The sequence below is a fragment of the Salvelinus fontinalis genome, chromosome 3, assembly GCF_029448725.1.
Source record: "Salvelinus fontinalis isolate EN_2023a chromosome 3, ASM2944872v1, whole genome shotgun sequence".
Classification (NCBI taxonomy): domain Eukaryota; kingdom Metazoa; phylum Chordata; class Actinopteri; order Salmoniformes; family Salmonidae; genus Salvelinus; species Salvelinus fontinalis.
In genome coordinates this window covers 41,500,912-41,516,898 of record NC_074667.1, presented here as the reverse complement: position 1 = coordinate 41,516,898, position 15,987 = coordinate 41,500,912, and the positions used below count along the sequence as shown (strand labels likewise).

The following is a 15,987-nucleotide window of genomic DNA, read 5'->3' as shown; positions in this document are numbered from 1 at the left end:
GAAAATGAAAATCAGACCGTTGTACTATAATGAAATGTAATGAAAAGTTATACTACTATTCGGTAGACGGTGGACGTTTGCTAGCTGCTGGGCAGATAGCAGTGTGGACAACGAGACGACGAAATACGATAATTACGCAATTATCTTTGATACACAGACGGCTATGTAGCTAGTTAAGAAGAAATTGCTAAGGTTGGACAAATTAAACCGTTGTACTATAATGAAATGTAATGAAAAGTTATACTACCTGCAGAGCGAATGCAAATGCGACCGCTCGCTCCAAACCGGATGTCAACATTTCACAAAATGGCCCGAGGCCTATGCTCTGCCTGACCAGGAGGCAGAGACCATCGTCGACGCCCTGACAGCGGGGATGTTCAGCAGGTTTGGAGCTGCAGAGTCCATCCACAGCGACCAGGGCAGAAACTTTGAGTCCCGTGTGTTCGCCACCATGTGTGAGAGGCTGGGTATGCACAAGACCCGCACTACTCCTCTCCATCCTCAAAGTGATGGCCTTGTAGAGCGCTTCAATAAAACGCTTGGACAGCAGCTGGCCATCGTCTCTTCCAAACACCAGCGTGACTGGGACAAGCACCTGCCTATGGTCCTCATGGCATGCCGCTCCACTGTCCAAGACTCCACCTCCTGCACGCCTGCCCTCCTCATGCTGGGGAGGGAGATCCGCACCCCTGCGGAGATGGCGTTTGGTCGGCCCCTGGATAGCCCTCATGTTCCCCCGGGGCCGGAGTATGCCCGGAGACTCCAGGACCGCCTGGAGACAGCCCACACCTTCGCCAGAGAGCAGCTGGTGAATGCAGGTGTGAGGCAGAAGAGGAACTATGACGTGCACACCCGGGGAAGGCACTTTGTGGCTGGGGAGCTGGTCTGGGTCTACAGCCCGCTAAGGAAAAAAGGCAGATGCCCCAAGTTGGACAGTCACTGGGTGGGACCCTGCAGTGTCCTGGAGAGGGTAGGGGAGGTTGTTTACCGGGTGCAGCTTCCTCCCAGGGGGAGAAAGGTGGCACTGCACCGGGACAGGTTAGCCCCATACAGAGGGGCCTCTTCTCCCCAAACCCCAGGAACCCCCACAATTCCCCTCTCTGGCAATGCCATTCTCCAGGCACCCACCCCCAGGTGCCGCAGACAAGGCTCCAGACAGCCCACTCCCCCTGTCTCCCCCCCTGTGTCACCGCGTGGTTCCTCAGAGCCACGGACTGTATTACCCGTTCCCGCTTCCTTGTCCCCCATATCCCTGCCTTCATCCCCTGGTTCCCAGAGGGGCACTCTGCGACCATCACGGCCACGCAGGCAAAGGAGACCTCCGGGTCGCTTCAGAGACTTTGTTTGTTCCCTCGGGGACGAGGGACTTTGTGGTGGGGGGGCTGTGTAGCGACCCGCACAGACAGCTGTGTGTTATGTGTTAGGCTAGTAGGTGGTTGTGTTCGCGGGGTCCGACATGTCAGTCAACCTGCTATCTGCCAATCACGGGAATGCCTGGAATGTTCTGATGCCGGGCATCCTGGTGGTTGGCGGAGTGGCGTGGAGGGGGGTTGGGCAGGGGGATGGAGCATTGGAAGTTAAGACCAGGTTTTGCCTTTGTTCTTTCTCTTACGTCTGGGCTCCACAAGAGAAGGTCACGATTGGCTTGTGTGTTATCTTTCACTTATTTGGCGTGGGCTACGGCCAAACAGTAGCCTGTGTAAAGTTGGTTTAATAAACCGTCCATTCGTAAATTCAATCCTCTGTCTGGACAGTTGTTCTTTTATGATCTAGTCAGGTCATTATAGTACATTTACATTTGTGAATATGAAATTTGGCCAAAAGAATAATGAAATTAATTACATAAAAATGTTTCAACTTATTCCTATCGTAGGTAAAGAATCCAAGCAGTACATCTCTCCACAATCGTTGGCTAGCTAAACTCATGCGTAGAACCACAACGAACTGCGCGAGTGCAGGCCGTCAAATCAAACCCACTCCTTCGATATAAAGTTGTTTTTGACGAAAATAAAACGTGTGAGTTTGTCACTTTCACGAGGTTGGAGTAATAAAATGTTGGACTACTTAGGACATTGGCTCGAATCTAGGTTGTGCCTTTAGATTTGGAAAAAAATAACAACTAAGGAAGAATGTTTTACTTCTCAAACCCCAAACACCGGTCTGGTCAGTTTCCAAAGCGTTCCTGGAAGTCTCGCGATGTTGCCCCTCTGGGTTTCGAAACTGTGATTTTGTTATTGAATCAGAGATGGACGTTGGGGGTAATGGTGGTGGTTTGATTGTCAATAAACAGAGGGCTATGTTACCCAACAAAAGTAGGGGTGAATTTGTCCGTAATCAAAGAAAAGACTCGGAGGTAAGGAAGAAAAAGTATGGTTTATTGAAGTACGTTATGCATCGTGTTTGTGTTGTCAACAATCCTAGCTAGAACTAGCTAAGTTAGCAAATTTACTAGCCGATTCCTGCTGCTAGCTAACGTTAATTTAATTATTGCGCCCCCCAGTCCGTTTTTACCCATTACAACTGTTCTGAAGTATAGCGAACTCTCTATGTAACAACAATACGTTATTAGAATGGTTATCCCTGAATTTGAAACAGCAACTTGTCCAACGTTAACTAGCTAACGTTAGTTTACTTTACCGACTAGTAACTACAGTAGCTAGTTAGGTGGCTAGCCCAATAATGGACTAAAGGAGCCTAACGTTACTCATTTATAATCCAAGGACAATACACGTTCTATTAAAGGAAAATTCTCTCTGGAAGCCAATACAGCAAAATAACCTACATAATCACATCAAAATAATTTCACAATTGCAAAATACACACTTACTGTAAAATCAAATGTTATTTGTCACATACACCGAATACAACTGGTGTAGACTTTACCGTGTACATGTAAGGACCCTTCCCAACAATGTAGATTTTTTAAATTAAAATGGTAACACTGTGTGCCACTCTCTTGAATTTACTCATATTTCACTACTAGAGCATTGAGTAAACACGTGGAATAAAACTAAATACACACAAGAATTGAGCTATATACAGGGAGTACCAGTACCAGATTAATGTGCAGATGTACGAGGTAGATAAGTACAGTGCTTTCAAGAAGTATTGAGGTCAAACGCTCCCTAAACACTTCAGCTAGCAGGCCTTTCTAATTGACCTGGCCCGGGTATCCTGGAAGGATATTGACCTTATTCTGTCAGTAGAGGATGCCTGGTTCTTTAAAAATGCTTTCCTCACCATCTTAAATAAGCATGCCCCATTCAAAAAAGGTAGAACTAAGAACAGATATTGCCCTTGGTTCATTCCAGCTTTGACCTCCCTTGACCAGCACAAAAACATCCTCAGGTGTACTGCATTAGCATCGAATGGCCCCCACGATATGCACATTTTCAGGGAAGTCAGGAACCAATATACACAGTCAGTTAGGAAAGCAAAGGCTAGCATTTTCAAACAGAGATTTGCATCCTGTAGCACTAATTGAAAAAAGTTTTGGGACACTAAAGTCTATGGAGAATAAGAGCACCTCCTCCCAGCTGCCCACTTCACTGCGGCTAGGAAACACTGTCACCACCGATAAATCTGCGATAATCGAGAATTTCAATAAGCATTTTTCTACGGCTGGCCATGCTTTCCACCTGGCTACCCCTACCCCGGGCCAACAGCTCTGCACCCCCCGCAGCAACTTGCCCAAGCCCCCCCGCTTCACCCAAATCCAGATAGCTGATGTTCTGAAAGAGCAGCAAAATCTGGAACCCTACAAATCAGCTGAGCAAGACAATCTGGACCCTCTCTTTCTAAAATTATCTGGCAAAATTGTTGCAACCCCTATTACGAGCCTGTTCAACCTCTCTTATCGTCTGAGATCCCTAAAGATTGTAAAGCTGCCGCGGTCATCCCCCTCTTCAAAGGGGGAGACACTCTAGACCCAAACTGCTTACAGACCTATATCCATCCTGCCCTGCCTTTCTAAAGTCTTTGAAAGGCAAGTTAACAAACAGATCACCGACCATTTTGAATCCCACCGTACCTTCTCCACTATGCAATCTGGTTTCCGAGCTGGTCATGGGTTCACCTCAGCCACACTCAAGGTCCTAAACGATATCATAACCGCCATCGATAAAAGACAGTACTGTGCAGCCGTCTTCATCGGCCTGGCTAAGGCTTTCGACTCTGTTAATTACCGTATTCTTATCGGCAGACTCAATAGCCTTGGTTTCTCAAATGACTGCCTCGCCTGGTTCACCAACTACTTCTCTGACAGAGTTCAGTGTGTCAAATCGTAGGGCCTGTTGTCCGGATCTCTGGCAGTCTCTATCGGGGTGCCACAGGGTTCAATTCTCGGGCAGTGTCTTTTCTCTGTATATATCAATGATGTCGCTCTTGCTGCTGGTGATTCTCTGATCCACCTCTATGCAGACAACACCATTCTGTATACATATAGCCCTTCTTTGGACACTGTTACCAACCCTCAAACGAGCTTCAATGCCATACAACACTTCTTCCGTGGCCTCCAACTGCTCTTAATTGCTAGTAAAACTAAATGCATGCTCTTCAACCGATCGCTGCCCGCACCCGCCCGCCCGACTAGCATCACTACTCTGGACGGTTCTGACTTAGAATATGTGGACAACTACAAATACCTAGGTGTCTGTTTAGACTGTAAACTCTCCTTCCAGACTCACATTAAGCATCTCCAATCCAAAATTAAATCTAGAATCGGCTTCCTATTTCGCAACAAAGCCTCCTTCCCTCATGCTGCCAAACATACCCTCGTAAGACTGATTATCCTACCGATCCTTGACTTCGGCGCTGTCATTTACAAAATAGCCTCCAACACTCTACTCAGCAAGTTGGATGTAGTCAATCACAGTGCCATCCATTTTGTCACCAATGCCCCATATACTACCCACCACTGTGACCTGTATGCTCTTGTTGGCTGGCCCTTGCTACATATTCGTCGCCAAACCCATTGACTCCAGGTCATCTACAAGTCTTTGATCGGTAAAGCCCCGCCTTATCTCAGCTCACTGGTCACCATAACAACACCCACCCGTAGCATTGGCTCCAGCAGGTTTATTTCACTGGTCATCCCCAAAGCCAACACCTCCTTTGGTCGCCTTTCCTTCCAGTTCTCTGCTGCCAATGACTGGAACGAATTGCAAAAATCACTGAAGTTGTAGACTTATATCTCCCTGTCAGAGCAGCTTACCGATCACTTTAGCTGTACACAGCCCATCTGTAAATAGCCCACCCAACTACCTCATCCCCATATTGTTTTTGTTGTTATTGCTTTTTTGCACCCCAGTATCTCTACTTGCACATCATCATCGTTAATGCTAAATTGTAATTATTTTGCCACTATGGCCTATTTATTGCCTTACCTCCCTAATCTTAATACATTTGCACACACTGTATATAGATTTTTCTATTGTGTTATTGGCTGTACGTTTGTTTATCCCATGTGTAACTCTGTGTTGTTTTTGTCGCACTGCTTTGCTTTATCTTGGCCAGGTCTCAGTTGTAAATGAGAACTTGTTTCCAACTGGCCTACCTGGTTAAATAAAGGTGAAATAAAAATCAAGTTACATTACAGCCTTATTCTAAAATTGATTACATTTATTTTTTTCCTCTTCAAATTACACACAATACCCCATAATGACAAAGCTAAAACAGGTTTTTAGAAGTGTTTGCACATTTTTAAAAATAAAAACAAATTATTTACTCAAGTATTCAGACCCTTTGCTATGAGTCTCGAAATTGAGCTCAGGTGCATCCTGTTTCCATTGATCACCCTTGATATTTCTACAACTTGATTGTCCACTTGTGGTAAATTCAATTGATTGGACATGATTTGGAAAGGCACACACCGGTGTATTTAAGGTCCCACGGTTGGCAGTGCATGTCAGAGAAAAAACCAAGCCATGAGGTCAAAGGAATTGTCCTTAGACCTCTGAGACAGGATTGTGTCGAGGCACAGATCTGTAGAAAGGTACCAACACGTTTTTGCAGCATTTTTGCAGCATTGAAGGAAAAACTCTGTGGCCTCCATCATTCTTAAATGGAAGAAGTTTGGGACTACCAACAATCTTCCTATTGTTGGCCGCCCGGCCAAACTGAGCAATCGGGGGAGAAGGGCCTTTGTCAGGGATGTGCCCAAGAACCCGATGATCACTCTGACAGAGCTCCAGAGTTTCTCTGTTTAGATGGGAGAACCTTCCAAAAGAACAACCACCTCTGCAGCACTCCACGAATCAGGCCTTTTATGGTAGTGGCCAGACGGAAGCCACTCCTCAGTAAAAGGCACATGACAGCCCGCCTTGGAGTTTGCCAAAAGGCACCTAAAAGATTCTCAGACTATGAGAAACAAGATTCTCTGGTCTGATGAAACAAAGATTGAATTCTTTGGCCTGAATGCCAAGCGGCACTTCTGGAGGAAACCTGGAACCATCCCTACGGTGAAGCATGGTGGTGGCAGCATCAAGCTGTTGGGATGTTTTTCAGTGGCAGGGACTGGGAGACTAGTCAGGCTCGAGGGAAGGATGAACAGCGCAATCCAAGGGATCTGCTAAGAAGAATGTGAGAAACTCCCCAAATACAGGTGTGCTATACTCACTGCCAAATTTGCTTCAACAAAGTACTGAGCCAAGGGTCTGAATACTTTTTTATATTTTATACATTTGCTAAAATTTCTCATAACCTGTCTTTGTTTTGTCATTATGTGGTATTGTGTGCAGATTGAGGAGGGGGAAAAAAACTATTTAATCCAGTTCAGAATAACGCTATAATTTAACTAAATGTGGAAAAAGTCCAGGGGTCTGAATACTTTCCGAATGCACTGTATTTGTGTCTGTGCTCCAACACAGGGCTTCTCCGAGTCTCCAGACCTTGAGTTTGAGTATGCAGATACAGACAAGTGGTCTGCTGAACTGTCAGGTGAGGTATTACTGGACACTCCTTATTGCTTTTAAATACTGACCTCTGTGACAGGTTCTCTTGTGAATTTGGTACCAGCTATGCCTACATCTCTTCTCCAGAGCTATACAGTTACACTGAAGGACCAGAATTTCTTCTCAACAGAAAATGCTTTGAGGAGGAATTCCGAACTCATGGTATGCACTTTTTCGACTTGAATTCATTGTCTTCCTCAAGTGTGGTTATATAGTACCTCTTACTGAGAGTGTTTTGCTCCTGCCCTGTCTCAGTGTCTGACAAGAAATGGACCGAGCTGGATGTGGCTCAACACAGAGCTCACGCCATGCGTCTACTGGACGGCCTGGAGGTGATCACCAGGGAGAAGAGGCTGAAGGTGTCCAGGGCAATCCTCTACATGGTTCAGGGTAAGTCCTCAGCACTCAGCGGTTTAGTAGCCTGCGGTGACAACTGTTTCCGAATGTTTTTATAGTGATGCAGTAGGCTAACAGTGTTTCAGCACTAAAGTCATGTTTCCCACCTGTGGCTCTACAGGGACGTTTGCGGAGTGCAGCTCTGAGGCAGAAGTGCAGCACTGGATGAGGTATAACATCTTCCTGCTGCTGGATGTTGGCACTTTCACAGCCCTTGTGGAGCTGCTCAACATGGAGGTTGAGTAAGTTGGAACTACAAATCAGTGAGATGTCATTGTTTTTGGGAAGAGTTTCTTTGCTACACAAAATGTGGTTAATATCAGGTTGCTGATTCTTTCTTTCCTCTTTTCAACCCCTCTCTCTCTCACAGTAACAGTGCTGCCTGTAGCAGTGCAGTCAGAAAGCCAGCAATCTCCTTGGCTGACAGCACAGACCTCAGGTAAAATTTGTCACTGACTTTCTTGCCGCTCTATATAGTTAAACACCAGTGTATGGGAATCCCCCTCTGATGCTTGGGTGTTTTTCTGGTTCCTCAGGGTGCTGCTCAACATCATGTATCTGATGGTGGTGACCATCCAGCAGGAGGACCCAGCCGACTCACCTGATTGGAGGGCCACCAGGGAGACCTTTAAAACAGAGCTGGGTAGGAGTGTGTGTTTCTATTAGATAGAAGGGTTTTGTCAAGGAGTAGTTTATAACTAGTCTTTTCTCTTTCCCCTCTCTCTCCCAGGCTCTCCTCTGTACAACAACGAGCCCATCTCTGTCATGCTCTTTGGCATGGTGACAAAGTTCTGCAGTGGTCACGCCCCCCACTTCCCCATGAAGAAGGTTCTGATGCTGCTGTGGAAGAGCATACTGGTGAGAGAGAGATTTTATCATATTTTGTGGATTTTGGCATTCTTAGCCAGGTACTTTTGGCTTGCATATCCAATTTACAACATGTCCTCTCCTCTGCCCCAGTTCACCCTCGGGGGGTTTGAGCAGCTCCAGAACATTAAGGTGAGTAAGCGGGAGGAGCTTCGCCTGCCCCCCCTCCCAGAGGACAGCATCCGGGTCATCAGGAGCATGAGGGCAGCCTCGCCCCCCGCATCTGCATCTGACCTCATCGAACAGCAGCAGAAAAGGGCACGCCGTGAACACAAGGTAACCTCTACCACGTCTCAATGTGGCTCACAAAAGTTACGCCACCCCCTGTTTAACACCTGCTCAATGTACTATTGTGTAAGGCTTATTTTAAAAATACTCCTCAACCCTTTCCTCTCTTACAGTCCCTAATAAAACAGGACAACCTGGACGCCTTCAATGAGAAGGACCCCTACAAGTCAGATGACCCTCGTGAAGATGAGGATGACAACGATGACAATGACAACTCCATGGAGGCGGAGCCTTTTCCCATGGAACGGGATGAGGTCATGCCCCCACCCATCCTACACCCCCCCTCAGAGAGAGTGAACTTCCCCAAGGGCCTGCCTTGGGCCCCCAAAGTCAGGTACATTCCGGGGCTGAGGGAGACATCAGGGAGACATTTGCTACAGATTAGTGCTGTTTCTATAGATGTGTTTTGTTATTTTATGTGTCTTGTATAGTGTTCCTAAAGTTTATGACTAGAATTATTTTGTTTTGTTTTTAATGCTTTTACAGGGAAAAGGACATAGAACATTTCCTGGAATCAAGTAGAAGCAAATTTATCGGCTATACGCTTGGAAAGTAAGTTCAGTTAGTGTCTTTTTTTCATTAATAGAGATTAAATCTTCTAGAGATTTAATCCATCTTAATGTCCTTTCATGTCGAGGATCCTTGACCTAGAATTCATGGATATTTCTGTATTTGTATTGCAGTGACACAGATACAGTTGTCGGCCTACCCAGACCCATCCATGAAAGCATCAGAACCTTGAAGCAGGTTATATTATACAGTATTCAACAAGTCTCAAACATTGTGAAACATGGATACATTTTCTAGATATTGCATAATATTGCTGCATTATGTCTGAAAGAGAGCTGTTCTCCAGTTGGGCTGGTCTCTGACTCACTGTCACCTTTCCCAGTCAGATGGATAAGCAGTGGTGAAAGTACTCTATGTAAGATGGCCGATTATTACTATAGTGATAATTTAGATTGGAAAGTCATAATTTAGGCTAATAATACAACTCAATCACTGTTTGCAAAAAATACTGTTCAATGCAGCACATTGATGCTATAGGCCTATCAGATACATTTCTTGTTGGCCTTTATAAACCCATTTCATGCAATTCTACTATACTTCATATGAATGGAGACATTAGCAGAATTGTTCTTATAATACTACAAAAATGACAGGGTAGCTTACTCTGCTGACACTGACAAACAGATAAATAAAAACGTTGTCTGATCCATATAATCGGCCAACGATGAGGGAGGTAAGGAAATTATTGTCCAAAAACAAACAAAAGTGGCACTGACCCAATGATAAAGACAGTGAATATGCACACTCACTGGGGATATGGCCGATGTTCTCAGCTGGTGCCAATAAGATACGAGGCTACTTACTGGTTGCTCAATTCAGTTGAGAATTTTTAAACTAAAAGACAGATTGAAGTCTTTATTGTCATCTCGTTACAGCGATAGCTATTTGCTTTCCAAAGTGTTTTTCCGCAATTGTATTTTTTAATATTGCGATAGGCTTGGCTAAATCTCTCTGCTTTTCACTGACAGTCGCAACTCAACAGTCATCTCTAGGCCTATTTGATATTTGCCTTGCGCGCTGCCCAAATTGCGGACCTTCCGACTGTAGGCTATGCGATTTAAAATAATCCCCACTCCATCACGTGTCCACTTGGACACAGACTGAGGAAGCCGAAGGGCTGGCTGGTGTCCTGCCATCTAGCAACCTGACCCTAGCAACCTATCAGTGGCCTGGTCACAGATGTCACTGGGATTTTGAGGGGCCGGTTTATTAACACTAGAACCACAGGGTCTCAAGGGGCCTTCCTTCAAGCTACTAATAACATTATAACTGTAATTAATACATTTTATATATGCTATCGTAAAAATAATGATTTGGTTGTGTTTATGAATGTCTTATGTAACATTTGAAAACATTTTTTATTTTTTGTTAACACGACTATAGTATTTTCATTAGTTTATCTCAGTGGTGGGCAGTTGGATGGTACAGTAACTGAAAAGGGTTGGGAACCACGGAGGGAAACCATTAAAAAAAAGACATGCACTTAAACTGGTTATAACTCCAGTTCTGTTTGTGAATTAAGATTTAAACAACAGTGTGTTATAGATTTATTTTAGGAAAAGTCAAGGACGGATGGGGCATGACTTAAATGTTAGTAATAAAATTATTAAAGTCATGAGCAGTCTAAATGACCGCTATAGCAATTCTATAGTGTTAACCCCCAGTCTCTCTGGCAGCATTGGGGGATGGGTGGAGTGAGCTGGGATGAAAGGGACAGCACCACTGGCCGTGGGAATTCTTTACAATGACAGTTGTTTCTATTTCCTTGCAGCATAAGTACATCTCTATAGCTGAGATTCAGATTGCCAAGGAGGATGAGTTTCAGAAAACTCCACTGTCAGGGGTGAGTGCCAGTGCATATCACTGAAATGTATACTGGAATATCACTGTCCTAGAGAAAGGGCAATGTGTTTAATTTAAAAAGCATTATTTTGCATGTTTTGTGTTTGTTTATAGGGAGAAGAGGATGTGGAGATGTGCTCCACTGAGCTGCTATACCAGGGCATTCTTCCCAGCTTGCCTCAGTACATGGTGAGTGTTCTGCTCCTGTTGTATACTGAATCTAGGTCTCCAGTGCATTTCTCTGACCTCTAACCCTTGGCAGAATTGACCTGTTTCTCTTCTCTCTCTCAGATTGCCCTGCTGAAGATCCTGCTAGCGGCTGCCCCCACCTCCAAGGCCAAGACAGACTCCATCAACATCCTGGCAGATGTGCTGCCTGAGGAGATGCCGTGAGTCAACTGTTTGATTTGAAAGGGGGCTGTATTCTGTTGAGTTCCAACTAAAAGGGTTTTATTATTTGAATACTGTATCTGCAGGACCACTGTGCTCCAGAGCATGAAACTTGGTGTGGATGTTAACCGCCACAAGGAGATCATTGTTAAGGCCATCTCTGCCATCCTGCTGCTGCTTCTCAAACACTTCAAACTCAATCACGTCTACCAGGTACTGGCAACCGACACTCAACCACTACCACCACAGACAGGCAAACTCTCAAAACCCTGAATTAGCCTCATCTACCAAGTATTGATAACCATTTAATAGGAGTGGTAATTTCTCACAAGCACCGTAAACTTGTGAGTGGCCTTCCCTTACCCTTCTGTTTCTTTTTATTTATTTAATTTGACAGTTTGAGTACATGGCTCAGCACCTGGTGTTTGCCAACTGTATTCCTCTCATTCTCAAGTTCTTCAACCAGAACATAATTTCTTACATCACAGCCAAGAACAGGTACGTTGGGCAATTTGAGCCATTCCAAGAACCTGATTATCTGTGACCCTTTTAGTAATCACCTCTCATTCTCTTTCCTGCAGTATTTCTGTGCTGGACTTCCCTTACTGTGTGGTGCATGAGCTCCCTGAACTTACTGCAGAGAGTTTGGTAAGTTTCACACTCCATCCCTCACAGAAATAAAATACTGATTGTAATATCTGAACTCAAACGCCTGGGCAATGTTTTTGTAGAAGGGTAGGGGACACACCAGTGTACCTAATGGAAATGTTACAGTAGTCAAAGGTTGGAGGTGAGGTGTTGTTAACCAATGGTTGGTTTGTCTGTGTTCTACAGGAGGCTGGCGACAACAACCAGTTCTGCTGGAGGAACCTGTTCTCCTGTATCAACCTGTTGAGGATCCTCAACAAGCTGACCAAGTGGAAGCACTCCAGAACCATGGTGAGGGAGAGACCCACCCAACCAAAACAATACAGTTACTCTTATTCACTAAAACAGACATCAGTCTGGGATTATTTTAGATCATAATTGCATACCTTGCACTTCTCTGTCAGATGCTGGTGGTGTTCAAATCTGCTCCCATATTGAAGAGGGCGTTGAAGGTTAAACAGGCCATGATGCAGCTGTACGTCCTCAAGCTGCTCAAAGTGCAAACCAAGTACCTGGGCCGCCAGTGGAGGAAGAGCAACATGAAGACCATGTCTGCCATCTACCAGAAGGTCCGCCATCGCCTCAATGACGACTGGGCCTACGGTAACGGTGAGTCACTGTCGACACAAAATCAACCCTCAAAGTGTCCATTGTGTTTTTCAGTCAGTGATTGATAGCCTCATATTTCCCCACTGTAAACTCATAAGTGTAAGCACCCTATGTAGCTCGGGGTATGTCAAGTTTTAAAGAGAACCCCAAGTAATGAGCTTCTATGTTTCTTTGATGGCAGACCTGGATGCGCGGCCCTGGGACTTCCAGGCAGAGGAGTGTGCTCTGCGCGCCAACATTGAGCGCTTCAACAGCCGACGCTACGACAACAACCAGAGGAACCCTGACTTCCTGCCCGTGGACAACTGCCTGCAGAGCGTTCTTGGACAGCGCGTCGACCTGCCGGAGGATTTCCAGATGAACTATGACCTCTGGCTGGAGCGAGAAGTCTTCTCCAAGCCCATATCCTGGGAGGAGCTTCTGCAATGATAACAGGGCTGGGTGGTGGGAGGTGGTGCTATAGGAAGGTTTTCTGAACCCACCTCCCCAAGGTGGCAACACTAGTCTACATCTCCACATCGTTTAGTGCTGAAAAAGCATACCTGTTACAGCATTCATAGAGCACTGCATTTGTTTCTGAAAATTACGCAGACAAGTCCCCATAACAAACATGATCCTTGTGTTGTCACCTCGTGCAGAGAAAATAACAGTCAGTAAGGGATATTCAGGAGGTAGAGGGTCAACACCTAAGTCACCTAAATGTGGACCTTGCGCATTAGCATTACCCCTTCACAGTTGGACCAATCATTTATAATATCTGAATCCAGGCACTAGACTTCTCTTCTTTTTTTTAAAAGCGCAAATAGGGGGTGCTTATATTTGTCCTGTTTCACACATGTACAAGTGTGTAACCTGTACAAGCGTGTGGGGAAATGGAAATGTGTTTTTTTTGCATATCCCATTTGGAGAGTGGTGTCACTCATGGCCAAGGTGAACCAGGTCTTGATTTACCCCATGTAGAGCCTTTTCTAGTTTTCAACTGGACCTTTACAGAGTGCTATAGGTTTTTATCAGCCTTGTCCAACCTCCATGGTTGGGTATGTAAAACCTTTGTATTCTGTTACTTACACACAACTCCACACATCCATATGTCTTATGGTTACTGATACAACCCCCTGTTGACCAGGCTTTTGATGTTCCATAAGTACTCTTCTCACCGAGTGACTGTTGGCTTGTATGAATCACACACCTCTATCAACCCTGGTGGAGACAATTTAGATTGGTATTAAGACATTTTAATGGAATTTCCAGCCTAATGTTTTAACCTAAAGCAACAGGCACACGTGTTGGCCACTACATAACCTTATTGGCTGATAACTTGGGAAACAAACCTTAATTTTGTGTGTATGTGTGTGTGGACAGTATGTTTGAGAGAGTGAGGGAAGAAAGTGGTTCTCACTCACTCTTCACTAAGCAAATTTTTTTTTTTTTTTTTACTCAAGGGAAAAATTTTGCCCACCTGTTAACTCCTCAGTTCTAAGATAATTGTATAGTTGCATTGTGCTTATACTAATTTACCACAGCTATTGCTTTTTTTGTGTTAGGTTTTATTTATTCGCACCAAAGACAAAACAGTACAGATAAAACAGAATGGTAGAAACTGTGCAGGTGAGGTTGGAAGCCCAAAAGGGCTTTTATGACAAATATAAGTACATCAAATAAAGTATGTTCCATCAGTTAAACAAAGCATATTAATTTTAATTGAACATGATATACTCATTATACAAGACTATGTGTGTGTGCATCTGTGTGAGAGTTAGACATGGAGGGGATTATTGGGTAGTTTGGTTCATCAGGTGGACCCCCAGTCTTCGCTTGAAGTTATTGATGGATGATGTTTGGCATTGTGAACATAAGAATTCCAGAGTATGGTACCTCTGTATCTGATAGAGAATTATCTGTGTGAGGCAGTGGGGAGGGTGAAGGTTATCGCAGTGTCTTGTGTTATATAGATGGATTTCCAGGGAGAATCCATTAACGGGTTTAGGTAAACTGTCTGGGAGGTATATTTAGATGAAAGTGCATAATTGGCGTACCTTAATGTTGTAAATAGGCAAGATATTGAGTTTCTTAAACAAAGGTGAAAATGTATTTTGTATGATGAGTAATTTGTGTAGGTACGGGGCATATGTACCGGCTCAGAATTTTTTTTTACCGTAATGAGATATGGGTCAATTAAGCTACAGTATAGAGTTAGGAAGCAAGCCTGATGAACCAAACCATGTTTTTCTACGATTTTAGAAAAACATGGTAGTGCAGATATTGGGTGATGAATTGTAAAAGATCTTGGATCCCCAGATTTATAGAGAGGGGGATAACTTTGGCAATTACATTTTTTTAGGAACACTACCAGTTTGCATTGATTTTGTGAAGATATACCTTAGAGCACAGGTGTCAAACTCATTCCACGGGGGGCCGAGTGTCTGCGGGTTTTCGCTCCTCCCTTATACTTGATTGATGAATTAACATCACTAATTAGTTAGGAACTCCCCACACCTGGTTGTCTAGGGCTTTATTGAAAGGAAAAACCAAAAATCTGCAGACACTACTAGGCCCTCCGTGGAATGAGTTTGACACCCCTGCCTTAGAGGCTCAGTAATCGAGGAAGACACTGATTTCACCAGAGGCACCAATCTCATAACCTGCTGCTGATATCTTTGTTACCAATTACCTCCATTACAGCAGAAGGATTAAACTTGAGAAGGGAAATACCACTTCATGTAATCCAAGTGATTTCCATCAATTTTCAAAATTGTATTTGACAGAGAGGAACCCACATTCACAAAAACGTATTAAATTCACATGAAAAAACATCAGAATCACTATAGGTATTATTTCCAACAATAAATTGAGATGGAGTAGTTCTAGATGCCATTTTCTTATTCAATAGTTGATTGATTTTCAAAGTTGACTATTTTATTTAGGGATTCTTGAAATGTGTTAGTAAAATATATTTTGGGGGATATCTGAAGTAGGTGAGTAAATTTGTTCTTATACTTTTTTACATTTGCAGAATTTAGGGGAGAGGGATTTGTGAGAATGGTTTTTATAGAACTTCTTTTTAACTGAGGATGTTTTGAGACCGGTTGTAAACCAATGTTTCCAGAACCCTTCTGCTGCTCTCTTACGTGGTTTAACTAAGGTGGTGAATTACAGAATTGAAAGATGTGAGAAAAGTCTGGCAAGCAGACTCCACATCAGCCTGATTATTATAATGGTTATTGAAGAGAGAATCTAACATGGAGAAATGTAATTATGACATCGTATGACGTTAGGATGTTGGAAAAACCCTTATTTATCATGTCAATATGTTTAGCATTCTATGACTTTATAAATACTGTATTAAAATGATGCTCTCTTACTCTTTTTTTGCTTTATTTATACACAGTGATTTAACAGAATAAGGCTAAGCTTTTTGTCAATAAAC

General features: G+C 43.9%; 1 protein-coding gene across 1 annotated transcript; it reads left to right on the top strand.

Moving 5' to 3' along the window:
• Positions 1-2,204: 2,204 nt before the first annotated feature.
• Positions 2,205-15,921, top strand: LOC129848682 (striatin-interacting protein 1 homolog). Its single transcript, XM_055915778.1, has 21 exons — positions 2,205-2,353; positions 6,867-6,936; positions 7,038-7,112; positions 7,206-7,340; positions 7,468-7,588; positions 7,717-7,785; positions 7,883-7,989; positions 8,077-8,204; positions 8,307-8,489; positions 8,615-8,835; positions 8,988-9,053; positions 9,185-9,248; positions 10,843-10,914; positions 11,028-11,102; positions 11,205-11,302; positions 11,390-11,516; positions 11,701-11,801; positions 11,885-11,951; positions 12,138-12,242; positions 12,356-12,560; positions 12,742-15,921. The coding sequence occupies exons 1-21, from the start codon at positions 2,246-2,248 to the stop codon at positions 12,987-12,989; spliced, it is 2,445 nt and encodes an 814-aa protein (XP_055771753.1). The 5' UTR covers positions 2,205-2,245; the 3' UTR covers positions 12,990-15,921.
• The last annotated feature ends 66 nt before the right edge of the window (positions 15,922-15,987 follow it).

What these genes read in the sequence shown, in the direction of transcription:
- LOC129848682 (XM_055915778.1), top strand. Translation starts at nt 2,246, where the DNA reads ATGGACGTTGGGGGTAATGGTGGTGGTTTGATTGTCAATAAACAGAGG. An exon ending in CCAGCTTGCCTCAGTACATG is followed by an intron (nt 11,103 to 11,204) that starts GTGAGTGTTCTG and finishes TCTCTCTCTCAG; the next exon opens with ATTGCCCTGCTGAAGATCCT. An exon ending in AACTTACTGCAGAGAGTTTG is followed by an intron (nt 11,952 to 12,137) that starts GTAAGTTTCACA and finishes TGTGTTCTACAG; the next exon opens with GAGGCTGGCGACAACAACCA.